We start from the raw sequence: 13,448 nt of genomic DNA, 5'->3' as shown, positions 1-13,448 counted from the left end.
GGACATTGAATAAACAAGGCCGTAGGACTACTGCGTTTGAATTGTGGCGCTGGAGAAGAACGCTGAAAGTACCTGCACTGCTAAACGGACAGACGCCAGGATGGCCAGACTTCATCTGACAATCTTGGGGCATGTTGCCAGGAGAGACCTTGGAGAAGGACGTCGTGCTTGGTCAAGCAGAGGGTCAGCAAAGAAGAGGGGGGCCCTCCAGGAGATGAATTTGACACCATAGCTACAGGTTCCGACCACTGTGAGGATGGGGCACAGCTGGGCCGTGCTCCCTCTGGTGTGCATATGATCACTTGGACGGAACGGACCCGTTGGCCCCTCACAACAGCAATGCTTTGGGAGCAGTGCTCATCCTTGTATTTTGAATCAGTCAACAATAAAAACCCAAACTCTCCACTCTCAAGTCGATTCTGGTTCCTGGCACCCATGCAGATCTGGGACTGTCATTTGTCCCAGAGCAGACAGCTCCATCTTCCTCCCAAGGAGTGGGTGGTGGGATTGGGTCACAACCTTGCCACTGCTGGACCCACAGGACCACATGGTCCTGTTAAGAGGCGGGCAGGGGTAGACATGACCAGGGCTGGGGGGAGGGGGGCTTCTGACCACAGAGTCGGTGCCTGGAGTGATGAGGACACCAGCCTGGGTCCCCAGAAGCTAGACTATTCCCAGGAGCTCAGAGGAGAGGAGGCCGTGCTGGCCATGAGTCAACAGCAAACCCCATGCATCCAGCTGATTCAGACCCCTGGCCTACTGCTTCAGACTTAGTGCCCCAGAACTGTGAGGGACTCTGTGTCCAGACCCCAATATGACCAGGGGTCATTCACGGAGGACCCAGGCAGCTCCAGGAAGAGAGAGGTGGGCCGGGGGCAGAATAGGACTCGGTGGTACCCCCAACTCAACCCTCACTGCAGACCTGCACCAGGGACACTCCAGTCTCACAACCCCTTAATGTGCCTGGGACCCCTCGGACCAAGTCACCTCATCTGCAGCTGAGCAGAAGGCGCCCTCCATGACGACCGGGAAAATGATGCATTGGCATGAGGGTGCCGGGGAAGAGCACCCACAGTACCATGCATTCGAAGGACAGACGGATCTGTCTCAACAGAACAATGGCATAAGCACTCCCTAGCTGCAAGGCTGGCGAGAGCTTGTCTCACAGACCTTGGCCACGTGGTCAGCAAGGACCAGCCCCTGGAGAAGGACGTCGTGCTTGGTAAACTGGAGGGGCAGCAGCAAGGAGGACCGCCTCAGTGGGTGGACAGCTGCAGCAGCATGACACAGCCACGCCTGAGAACGGAGCTGGCCAGGTGGGGTTGCCCACTGCTGTGCATGGGGTCACTGTGGGCGGCAGCAGCAGCCAAACAAGAGCGAATTGGAGGCTGGTGGCACCGCAGCAGAGCCCTTGCCCACCGTGCAGGAGACTCAGGTTCCAGTCCCAGCCAGTGCTCCAAATGCTGTTCTGAGGACGAAGGGGATCGGCAGACAGCATGGGCTAGGAATAAAGGCCTGGTGATCCTCTTCGGAAAACCAGCCAGCAAAGACCCAGGTGCAGGCCCCAACTGCGTTGTGTTCTGTGGTGCTCAGACAGCAGGGCCCACATCAGCAGTCAGCAGGAACAGCAACATGGAGAGAATGCTAATCCAGGAGTCCCGCTGCCACCCCCTCCCTACCCCCATCCCTACCACAGCCCAAGCCTTGGCTTTGCAGCTGCCTCTTCTCAGACCTTGGGCTTCTATGTCTGACTCAGGGGTAGGGTCTTGGGCTTCTGTGTCTGACTAGGGGTAGGGTCTTGGGCTCTGCTGTTTGGGGGTAGGGTCTTGGGCTTCTGTGTCTGACTGAGGGTAGGGTCTTGGGCTCTGTGTCTGACTCAGGGGTAGGGTCTTGGGCTTCTGTGTCTGACTCAGGGGTAAGGTCTTGGATTCTGTGTCTGACTCAGGGGTAGAGTCTTGGGCTTCTGTGTCTGACTCAGGGGTAGGGTCTTGGATTCTGTGTCTGACTCAGGGGTAGCGTCTTGGGCTTCTGTGTCTGACTGGGGGTAGGGTCTCAGGCTTCTGTGTCTGACTGGGGGTAGGGTCTTGGGCTTCTGTGTCTGACTCAGGGGTAGGGTCTTGGGCTCTGTGTTTGACTCGGGGATAGGGTCTTGGGCTCTGTCTCTGACTCGGGGGTAGGGTCTTGGGCTTCTGTGTCTGACTCAGGGGTAGGGTCTTGGGGCTCTGTGTCTGACTCAGGGGTAGGGTCTTGGGCTTCTGTGTCTGACTGGGGGTAGTACCTCGGGTTTGTGTGTCTGACTCAGGGGAGGTTGATAGGGTTAGGGGTCTGGTGCTTCTGTGACTGACTCGGGGTTAGGGTAGGCGCTATGGAGGGTGATATGAGGGTTGGGGGGTGTACGGGGGCCTCTTTGAACATGCATGGCACCACTTTGTACATGCACAGATAAGTGAGGAGACCAGATCTGGGGGGAGCTAATACCTTATTCCTCTATCAAGAAGACTGACTATGGCCTGTCCCCCAATGCCTTGGATGGGCACACCTGGGCCCTGAGGTCACCCCAGGGTCTCAGAGCCCTCTCAGGAGGGGCTTCCTGGTACAGGAGCTGATGCTGGGGTTCCACGGAAGCTGTGCTGGCCTGAGTGGTCACAGACTCACAGCTCCTGCTGGGCTTCTGTTGCAGCTCCTGTGTTGGGGGAGGTGGGAGGGGACCCTGTTCCCGGAGGTCGCACTCCCAGGCGAGGCTGACCGCAGCTTCCTTCATGCCAGCTCCTCTCTGATGCCTACCCTCTGGCCTCCCTCTCCTAAGGGCACCAGTGGCTGTCCATCTTCCTCACCACCGAACAACCTTAAGTCCCTCCGCCACGTGAGCTACCACACCCACCGGTGCCAGGATTTGGGTCATCCCTGGAGGCGGGGGAGTGTCTGTGATCAGATGACAGCTTCCTGGAAGAGGCCAACCCAGTGGTCTTTCTCACTTTAGTAAGAAATACCACCTCCTCTGTCAGAGCCCAGGGAAATCCTTCTAATAGAAGAGGCCTGAGTGCGGTCAGCACTGGAAGAGACAGAGAGAGAACTGGACAGACCGGGATCACAGAGGAGAGGGCAGCCTCTTCCCAGAGGGCTCTGAGATCCTTAAGGTATCCTGAGTCCCCTGCAGCAACCTTGGGGCCCAGGTTTGGCCATCCAAGCGGCCCCACCCCTACAGAACCCAGGGCCCCTCCCCAGAGTCTCTTTCCCAGAGACCCTCCCTGGGACCTCCTCTCCAGCACCCCCTCCCAAAGCCCCCTTCACAGAGCCCCCTCCCCAGAGTATCCTTCCAAAGACCTGCTCCCCAGCATGCCCCCCCCCACACACACACACCAGGTCTCTGCTCAGAGCCCCCGCTCCTAGGTGGTTTGGAGGCAGAGTTGCAGGTTCGGGTCGGGGGCTGGGGCACGTGGTGCCCGTGTGAGGCAGGATGACCAAGCAGACGGAGGGAGACTGGTCCCCAGGTCCTTCGGGCTCTCTCTCTGTGGTGCTGACCACACATAATGGACAGTCACCTGCACTGCCACGAGGCCTGTTCCAGGACTTGCTCAGGGTCAGACTGACTGACCTGTACCACCCCACCCCCCACAGTCAGATTACATCTCCTGCCCACACTTCCCACTTCCGTGCCCTTCCCTTCAGGGCAGACAGAAGCTGGCCCTGCCCTGTGCCCGGGCACCTGGACCTGACACCTGGGAGGACGGCCAGGTATCTGGGTCAGGGGCTTAGGCCCCATGGGTGCTGCCAGGTCAGTACTTTTCCAGAGTGCTCTCGGCAGTCAGCCTTGGACCTTCTGTTAGGGACATGTTAGGAGACGTGGACCCCTGGACTGCAGACTGCCCCTCAGGGTGAGAGAGCACAGGCAAGTTCCTGCCCCACCTACCTCCCCTGAGGGAAGGCCAGTGCAGCGGGCAGCTGAGAGGTGACCCCAGAGAGATCCAGGGCAGCCTACCCCCTGGTCAGCTAGCCCCTGAGTGGCCTCGAGGGCAGCCAGTGCCCAGCCCCAGGTCAAGGCTCCTTGTGTGGCGTTCTGAGCCTGTGTCCTCTGTGTGTCCTTCAGGTGGAAGAGGACACTCCTCAGGAGACAAGCAGGATGGGCCCCCGAGGTGGCAGGGGCTCCATCCAGGGACCCTTGAGTCTCCTTCCTCCCACAGTAGAGCCTGGTTCTCTCAATCTGGGAATTTCCACAAACAACCCAACAGCAAGACCAAGCCTCACCCATCTTCCTGGCGAGCCACTATGGGTCCCTCACCGCTGGCCCTGCTCTGGTCCACTCTGTGGGTACTGGGTGAGTGCGAGGGGAGGAGAGAGGCACAGGGCCTTGTTTGGTGGCTGGCAGTGGAGAGACTGGTCCCCATTTTGCAGCAATGAGACCAAGGTCAGGAGGTCCAGGGCTTTGCCGCAGCCCCCCAGTTCACTGCACACCAGCCGGCCCTGCCACTCCACATCCCATGGCAAAACATCTGCCTCCTCTTCAGAAGTTTCTGCAAGGTCGAGGGTGGTGTTTAGACAGATAGCAATGGGTACTGGCCCCCATGGCTGCCACAGGGGGCCCAGTTCAGCCCTGGTGGCTGGGACAGTGGCACAAACTCATCTGGCATGTCCCGAGCCCCAGCAGGGGAGGCTGCCACTGCCTGACCAGGTGCTTCCGGGTGGACCCTTGTTGACAGAGGAGGCCAGCCCCTGAGGGTCTCCAGGGTTGCCCCAAGGTGCCAGTGGGTGGGCCCCCACAGGCAGTAGTAGTTGAGTAGGTCATTAACCCTTTGTGCCCTGAGGGACTTCTCATGTGGAACAGCACCTTCCTGTCATTGTGTCTCCAGTTCACACTCTGAAAAGATCCCTGACCCCCCACCCCCGGGGCAGCTGTGGCAGGTGAGTCCAGCCAGCACTGTGCGCTTGGTGTCAAGGGAAGGGGGGGCCCTGTGTCGGGGTGCAATCTCTGAGAATGTCTGAAGCCCGTTGGGCACACGGAAAGCCGTTGGGCACACGGCTTCCAGTATTATCCCATCGCTGTGAGTCTTGATTCAGGGAATGTTTCAAGAAACCCACAGGCAGGTCTACATTCAGGAGGGTGGCTGGACGCCAGGTTCAGGTTGAGCCAGGCAGAGCTGCCTGGGAGGAAGGTCGGGGCAGGAAGCCCTGAGGCGTAGGGCGAGGCCAGGCTGGGCCCCAGGGAGCCAGACGGGACCTTTGTCTGAGCCTAAGGCCTGTTCTGAAGGTTGGCAAGGGAGGAAGCCAGAGACACAAAGGCCAGCTTACTGGAAAATAGAAATGCTCACTTGTTAAAACACCACCCACATCGGTGCTGCATGTCAGGCCATGAGCTTTCAGTGCAGGCGAGCACCAGTGGTGGAGGTGGAGCTGGTGATGGAGGGGAATGAGGTGGTCATGATGGGGACGGAGGTGGTCATGGTAGGGATGGAGGTGGTCATGGTGGGGATGATGGTAGAGGGGACTGAGGTGGTCATGGTGGGGGTCATGGTGATGCGATGGGGGCAGTAAGGGGTGAGGGAGGTTCCAGCAGGGTGCGTGTGTGGGGTGGTACCTTGTGCAGGTGTTGGTGGTGAAGATGGACAGTGAAGACATGAGGGTGAGCGAGGCTCCAGGCTGCGTGTCCCTCCCCTTCCCCTCTCTGCACCTGTCCACCATCAACCCCCGAGGCATTCCTATTAATCAGCTGTCTGAAGGCAAGCACTGCCAGGATCCGGGTCCGGAGGCCAGGATGCTCTAGGCTCTAGAGGGAGAGAGCAGAGCTGGCTTTTGTCAGAGGCCCCAGGGCTGGGACAGGTGTGGGGCACACGCACAGGTGGAAGGGCCTGGGTTCTGGCCACACTGGAGGACACAGCACAGGGATGGGGTGAACCGTGTGGGGGCTGGAGAGTCAGTAAGGAAGTCTGGGATTTGTGACCCCATGAAAGGGCCTGTGGGGAGGGGGGAGGTGGAGGATGGGGGATTGTCTTGCATCTCACAGCCCCAGGGGCTGACCCAAGTGTCTTCCTGGGTTTGTATCTAGCTCACTTCCCGCCTAGGACACACATCGGGTCCAGCGCTGGGTGGCCTGCCAACAGAGCCAGTCCTTGTGCCCACCCTTCTGGGAGCCCTCTGACGGCTCTGGCCAGCCACGTGCATGGGCTCAAGTGTGGGAATGAGCATGAGTGAGTGACTGTGTGGAAGAGTGTGAGGATGTGTATGAATGTGGGCAAATATTTGAATGTTTGTGCATGTACATGTGTGTGTATGTCTATGTGTTTGAGTATGCACATGTGCATGCATGTGTGTATTTTTTGTGTGTGAGTGTGTGCATCTGTGTATTCTAGAGGGCTTCTGAGAGCCCACCCCCCTGCCTAGGAGACTGACTGTCTGCAGCACTTGCTGTCCCCTGGCTTTCTGGGGACCCCCAGGAGGAAGGAGACCCAGGCTGGTCCACTCTCCTGCCCATCCCACCAATGCTTCTGAGGCAGTCTTCACATCTGGGGGTGGTCCAGGGGCTGAGGAGGGGCTGGAAGGAAGGTTCCACAGAGGGGGGCACATGGTGGGGGAAATGGGGCTGGGGAAAGAGCGAGTCTACCATCACAGGGATCACTCAAGCCTGGACCAGAATGACATGAGTGGAAGGTTTGGGCTGGATCACATGAGTCTCCCTTCTTACCTCAGTGTTGTCTGAGCCCCTTGTCTGGTGCGTTCTGCACAGGTTGAGGGCTGAGCCACTCTGGGACTGGCTTGGCCCCCACCTGCAGTGAAGCATTCTTCTGTTGAGTTGGTTCTGACTCATTGTGCCTCTGCACAATAGACAGATACCCTGCCCCATCCCACGCCAGCCTCACGGTGGTTCCTGTGTCTGAGCCTGTGGCTGCAGCTAGGGTCCCTCCTTCTGCTGGAGGACCTTCCTCCTTCCGCTGCCCCTCTAAGTTCACCAAGCATGACGTCCTTCTCCTGGGTCTGGTCTCTCCTGTCAGCTTGCCCATGTTCATGAGACAAAGTCCCATCAATCTTGCTCTGGGAGCATTGGTCATGCTTCTCTCAGACTGGGCTTCCCTCTTGTGGTGCCCACGGTGCAGCCTGGGCATGGGCTTCCCTCTTATGCTGGACCGCCAGCACGCGGGCTCAGCGTCATGCAACTAGAGGTTGGTATTTCCAGATCCAGGTCAAAGCTTTGTGCTTCCCGGGCCTGGAGAGTCCCCCTGTCCCGAGCTTGGCCTTGGTTGGCTGTTGGTGAGCTGCCAAGTGTTGCATGGCCAGAAATGTCCCAGCATGCGCCAGGAGCAGTCACTGCTCAGGCTGAGAGGAACAGTCAGGTGGGCTTGGTTTCTTGGTGAATGGGCACTGCTTCATTGACGATGAATGTTCGGCAACCAGCTCCCAGGACCCTGGGGCCCACAGGCTCCCAGGACCAGCTCCTCCTGTGTGGCCAAGTGTTCCCAGTACAAATGATGTCTGTTCTGTCCTGCCTCTTCCAGACAAACAAGGGAGCAGGAGACACCCCCTGACTTCTTTTATTTCTCTGACTACGAGAGGCACAATGCTGAGATAGCAGCCTTCCACCTGGACAGGTGAGTCCCCGCCCCCACCCCCCACAGCAACTTCTAGAGTAGCCTTGTGGGCTCCAGGTTGTTCTGGGTTTGTTGGGGAGAGACCTGAGCCTAGCCAGGCATGGGGAGACATTGTAACAACATCAGCTGCACTGTAACAACCACACTGGGTACACTGTAATGCCAACACTGGCTAAATGATAAATAGCCACACTGGGGCCCCATTGTAGCAACAGTAGCAACAACCACACAGGCTCCATAATAGCTACTCTGTCCAGAGACCTTTCCAAGTGAGCCCCCAGGCCTGGCTTATCTTACTGCATGTCACTTAGCTGTGCTTTGAAACCATTGTATTGTTTTGTTTTTTAACAAATGGAAGGTTGGGGGGTGCCCTGAGGGAAGCAAGTCCATTGGGACCACTTTTCCAACAGCGTGGGCTAGCCCCACGTCTGTGCCCGTTGGGCTTCCTCGCGGTATTGCCCTCGTTTTCAAAAACCTGTTCTTGCCAATTTCATTGGCAGCAGTGGGCTGTAAACATCCTGCTCGGGAGTGTGATGCAGCCTCTCTGGGGGTCTCCATACTCACTGCACCCTCAGAAACCTCGCTGTGGGTGCCACCAGGCTCCCTGGACAGATGAGCCCCCGGGCACCGGGACACCTGGTTTGTAGAAGTCCCCTCTCTTGGTCGTTACCTCCTAGCAAAGGGGTGTGTGGCCCCCATCCCTGCCACCAAGGTCAGCACTTATTCAGATACAGCTGCTGGCAGGCTGGTGGGTCCTGGGAAGGAAGGTCCAAGGGAGCAGGGGTGCGAGATCGAGCACAGGGAGGGAAGGAAGGGGCTTCTGGGATTCAGCCCCCAGCAATCGTAGGCTTGAGGGCTGTGAACAGAGGGCAATGTGGGTCTGAGACCAGACCAGTGAGGAATGGCTGCATGGGGAAGCCAGCGCGGTGTGATGGGCACACAGCAGCGAGTGTGCTGCCCTTGGAGAGGCTGCCGTCCAGAGAGGATAATTTAATGAAATTTCCTTTGAGGTTCAGCATAGAAACAAGGGCACGCTGCCGTTCTCTGGGAATCCCAAGCCCTGCCAGCCCAGGCCCCTGGGGGCTGTCGCCTCCTGTCTAGACTGTGGGCAGCGCTGGCTGCAGCCCTGGGTCAGGAGAGCCGCCCAGACCCCCAGCTCAAGGGCCTCTTGCCTTCTGGTCAGGATCCTGGACTTCCGCCGAGTGCCCCCCGTGGCGGGCAGGATGGTCAACATGACCAAAGAGATCCGGGATGTCACTCGAGACAAGAAGCTGTGGCGAACCTTCTTCATCTCCCCAGGTAACCTGCAACTGGCGGGGATGGGGCCCACAGGGAGCTTCCCAAACTAGCTTTGCCTGAAAGAAACAGACTGATCTGCTTGTCTCAGGGGTGGGGGGTGGGGGCCTGCTGGCAGAAAAAATACCCACAACTAGGGGAAAGCTTTGGGGCCCTTCCCTTTCTCAGTGTTCTGGATGTGATGGGCCGCCGGGGGGCGGGGAGGGGGACTTCTCAGGAGTCAGTGTTCCTGGAATGCCTGGCTCCTCCTGTGGTAGTGACCTTCCAGGAGGTAGGGGTGCTTTTCCCATCTGTCTATGACACCATCCTCTACCAGTGGTGGAGGACCCACCCTCAACGTTGCTCATGAACATAACCAGAGACCCCCTCCCCTCTCCTACTGGACCACAGTCAGCAGATAGAGAAGTCTGAACCTCACCTGGGCAGGGACAGCAGGATCCAGGAGCATCAAGCCCAACATCTCTGAACTCCATCACCATGAGCGGGTACACTGCGGGGCATCACAATTCCATTCATGTCACCCCCGCTCCCCAACCTGCCTCTTCCTGAGGTGACCCGTGCACATCAGTGCACCTGACCCTGTGTCCTTCACTGTCATTGTCTGCTGGGCACAGAGCCTGTCCCCAACAGCCCTCTCTTTGAAAAGGCAAAGGGAAATCGCTTTTGGAAACTCCCAGCCTTTCCTGGGGGCTCCTTTAGGCTTCCCAGTGTGGGGAGACCTCTCTGAACTCCTTCCTGGGTTTAAAAAGACCCCTGGGTCTCAGGGTCCATGCAGTGCTCCTTCTGCTGTCTCCACTAGGTCTGCCTGCATGCAGAGGACGCTGCTCTGCTCTCTGGGAACTCCTGAGAGTTAGCACAGGGCACCCTGCACATGAAAGCTCCCATGTGGGCTTGGGACTCTGACCCATGCCACTGCTCCAAAGGGCTGTCAGCCGGGACCCTGTAGGACAGAGCAGGATGCCCCCCCCCCCCGGTTCCCAAGGCTGTAATTCTCATGGAAGCAGACAGTCACCTTTCTACTGTGCAGCCCTTGGAGGGTTGAAACCATTGGCCTTTCACGAAGTAGCTGGGAGCTTAGCCACTGGCCCACCGGGGCTCCTTCCTATGTACAGGGTGCACACGCAAGTGTGTGCACGCACATACATATATGCATGGAAGTGCACATGCACACATGCACGTACACACATGTGTACGTCATATGCTCCCACGCACACATACACGCATGCACACTGCACAAGGCACATGCACAGACACATACCCACAATGCACCAGCATTCTTCCCACCTCTGTGTTTCCGGTTTCCCTTCATCACTCCTGCCTTCCCAGCTCTGTTTTTTGGGCAAAGGCTGCTGGAAATACATTTTTTTTAAAGCTACTGAACATCAGCCCTAGAATTTCTGTCAGCTGGAGCCCTTTGAGGTAACTGAGGACCAGAGCCTGGTGGCACAGTGGTCAAGCGCTCAGCTGCTAATCACAAGATGCTGGCTCCGCCCAGTGGGACAATGATGTGGACTCAGCTTCCCGGCAGGCGACAGTCAGCCTGCGGGCTCCTGGGGTGACTGTGCGTCAAAATCCACGTGACAGCAGTGGGTTTGGGGCTTTTGCAGGCAGGATGTGGCAAGACAGATGCTGGGTCCTGGTCTGGCCTGTCTCTTTGTGGCCGTGTGGTCCTGGCCCACTGGTCACCCGCTGAGGTTCCGTTTCCTGTTTGAAGGCCCTGGCCAAGGTTTAAACTGGGCTCTTGGGGGCCCTGCCCATGCCGTGGCAGAGGCTCCAGGCAGGCTCCAGGCAGGCTCCGCCCTATAGCCCGCCATTCCTTGCGCAGCCAACAACATCTGCTTCTATGGCGAGTGCTCCTATTACTGCTCCACGGAGCACGCGCTGTGCGGGAAGCCAGACCAGATTGAAGGCTCGCTGGCCGCCTTCCTGCCTGACCTGTCGCTGGCCAAGAGGAAGACCTGGAGGAACCCTTGGCGGCGCTCCTACCACAAGCGCAAGAAGGCAGAGTGAGTGGGCTCACGCTGTGAGGCAGGGAATGGGCGGGGCGCAGAGGAGCGGTGCCAATGGCCCTGTGAGACTCCTCTGCAGGAGGCGTCCTTCCCTTACTAGACCCCCAGTTGGGGCTTCCTCCTCTGGACTTTGGACTCCTGCGCCCCTGAGTGAGACGCCCACCTTTCAGGATGTGAACATGTTTGGGCCTTGGGACAGCAGGGCTGGAGTGAGGTCCCAGGCCTGAGTGTGACCTGTGTCCAGAGCTGCTGGCCAGTCTGGGGTGGAGTGGGCTGGGGGTCAGGCTCCTGTCCATGTGGCCCCTCTCAGCTGCTGACAGGCTTGTTGCTGAGCCCCTGGTGGCCAGCAGGGTGGCCCACAGTTTGGGCTGGGCTCCACCCCCCATGGAGCAGGTGGTAGCAGTCCCTGCTCACGCTGGTACCACAGGTGGGAAGTGGACCCTGACTACTGTGAAGAGGTGAAGCAGACACCACCCTATGACAATCCCCACCGCATCCTGGACCTCATGGACATGACCATCTTTGATTTCCTCATGGGTACGTCCTGGCGAAGCCTGGCTGGTGGGGGTCCCTGTGTTTCCAGGCCACAGGTGGAGGTGGAGCACACTCAGGGACTCAGATGGAGGGGAGGTGCCTGCTGTGGCTGGGACAGAACCCCAGGCCATATGGCCAGGGTGTGGGAGCGCCTCAACTCCCTGGTGTCCTGTGTCCCAGGGAACATGGACCGTCACCACTATGAGACCTTCGAAAAGTTTGGGAATGAGACGTTCATCATCCATCTGGACAACGGCAGAGGGTGAGCGGCCCTGGCCTCCTGAGTGCACTGGCTGCCCAGCTGGCTGGGGATAGATACCCCAACCCTCACCAGCTCTGTCCCAGCCTGTGCACTCTCTGTGTGCCCCCATACAGGTGTCCTCTGTGTGCCCTTCACATGTCCTCAGTGTGCCCCTCATGTGTGCTCTGCGTGCCCCTCATGTGTGCTCTGCGTGCCCCTCATGTGTGCTCCGCATGTGCCTGCAGGTTTGGGAAGCACTCCCATGATGAGCTCTCCATCCTGGTGCCCCTACAGCAGTGCTGCAGGTACGGATGCCCTGGACACAAATTGGTGGGTGGGAGTCCTGCAGCCCAGAACTCAAATGCAGTGACCTTTCAGGGCAGCCCATGTCAGCCCAGGGCTCTCTCTGAGTTTCCATTTCCTAGAGGGACTGCTGCCTTAGAGCATGTCAGGATGGTCGCTGAGGCCCACCTGACACTCAGCGGGGCAGCAGACAGGGGCCCTCCTCTGAGCAGCACCCACCCCCTGGCTGGTAAGGAGTCAGTCTCATCCATTCACAGGAGCAGGCCCTCAGAAGCCAGGTCTGCTGTTGCCCACTGCTGCCCACTGCCGGCAAACAGCTGCCGACGTGCCCTTCCTACCCCCAGTGGAGGCCTGACTAACCCCCACCCCCAGTATCAGGAGATCCACCTACCTGCTCACATGCTCCTCCCTACCCCCTGCGGAGGCCTGACTACCCCCCTCCCCGCTCAAGGATCAGGAGGTCCACCTATCTGCGGCTGCAGCTCCTGGCCAAGGAGGAGTACAAGCTGAGCCTCCTGATGGCCGAGTCCCTGCGCAGGGACCGAGTGGCACCTGTGCTCTTCCCGCTGCATCTGGAGGCGCTGGACCGGCGGCTGCGCCTGGTGCTGCGGGCCGTGGGGGCCTGCGTGGACAAGGGCGGGCTCCGCAGCGTGGTGGAGGACGACCTGGGAGCCAACCGCCCCGCCACCGCTACCGCCCACGAGGCCAGGTAGTGAGCCGCCTCCGAGAGCCACCTGCCGCCTCAGGCCCCAGGGCGGCTGTCCGGCCAGGAGGACCCCACCCTCCATGAATTCAGTGAATTCAGAGACGCTGCAGAGCCCGCGAGGCCCACGGACCTTGGTGGTGGCCGCCGCCCCTCCCTTCCTTTTGTAGAGCAGGCAGCCTTTACTTACGATTTTGTATTTATAAGTGGTTATCTGTATATAAGGGACGAGGCTACCGGCCACCTGTCTGTCCCGAGTGGGCGGGGCGCGGGGCCGGCGGCGGGGCCGGCGGCGGGGACGGGCCCCTCCTCCGAGCTTGCTGTCTCCCCACCCAGATGGACAGACTGACCGCACCCGGCGCGGACCGTGGGGTCAGTAGACCCGCGGACGTGGGCGTCTGATGGCGCGGTGGGCGGGCAATAAAGGTTCAGCGCGGGGCGCTCACTCTCAACACCATCCGCTGCAGCCGCCAAGCACGGGCAGCTTAGGCCTGGGGACAGCGCCAGGCGGGCGCAGGACAGCCCCGCCCCCCTACCTGCGCGCGCGGTCTTCTGTTCTCCAGAACAGGGAAGGCGTGGTGGGCAGACCCCTTGGAGGGGCCGCGTACCCACAGGCAGCCAGTGGCTGGTGTCCTGCTCTGGGCCCCATGGGCCGCAGTGTTGCCCAGCGACGCAGGAGGGCTGGGCTCTGCCTGCCCACTCCCTTGGGGGCCAGAATCAGGAGACCCAGAAGCCCCCACCAAGCCCAGGAAAATGCCTGCATTGTGCTGCTCCTCTGGGGGGAT

At 59.5% G+C, this 13,448-nt stretch overlaps 1 protein-coding gene across 1 annotated transcript in view; it reads left to right on the top strand.

Moving 5' to 3' along the window:
• The window catches only part of FAM20C (FAM20C golgi associated secretory pathway kinase), a 36,706-nt gene extending 23,591 nt beyond the window's left edge, over positions 1-13,115 (top strand). The window contains exons 4-10 of the mRNA XM_075527646.1: positions 7,485-7,577; positions 8,761-8,876; positions 10,699-10,879; positions 11,310-11,419; positions 11,597-11,678; positions 11,903-11,962; positions 12,412-13,115. Of these exons, the coding sequence (XP_075383761.1) occupies positions 7,485-7,577; positions 8,761-8,876; positions 10,699-10,879; positions 11,310-11,419; positions 11,597-11,678; positions 11,903-11,962; positions 12,412-12,673 (904 nt within the window). The 3' untranslated portion in view covers positions 12,674-13,115. The remainder of the gene's footprint in view (positions 1-7,484; positions 7,578-8,760; positions 8,877-10,698; positions 10,880-11,309; positions 11,420-11,596; positions 11,679-11,902; positions 11,963-12,411) is intronic.
• Positions 13,116-13,448: the final 333 nt, after the last annotated feature.

This window comes from Tenrec ecaudatus, chromosome 12, assembly GCF_050624435.1.
Source record: "Tenrec ecaudatus isolate mTenEca1 chromosome 12, mTenEca1.hap1, whole genome shotgun sequence".
NCBI classification, from domain to species: Eukaryota; Metazoa; Chordata; class Mammalia; order Afrosoricida; family Tenrecidae; genus Tenrec; species Tenrec ecaudatus.
The sequence above is the reverse complement of the archived record's forward strand: the minus strand, read 5'-3'. Positions and strand labels throughout refer to the sequence as shown.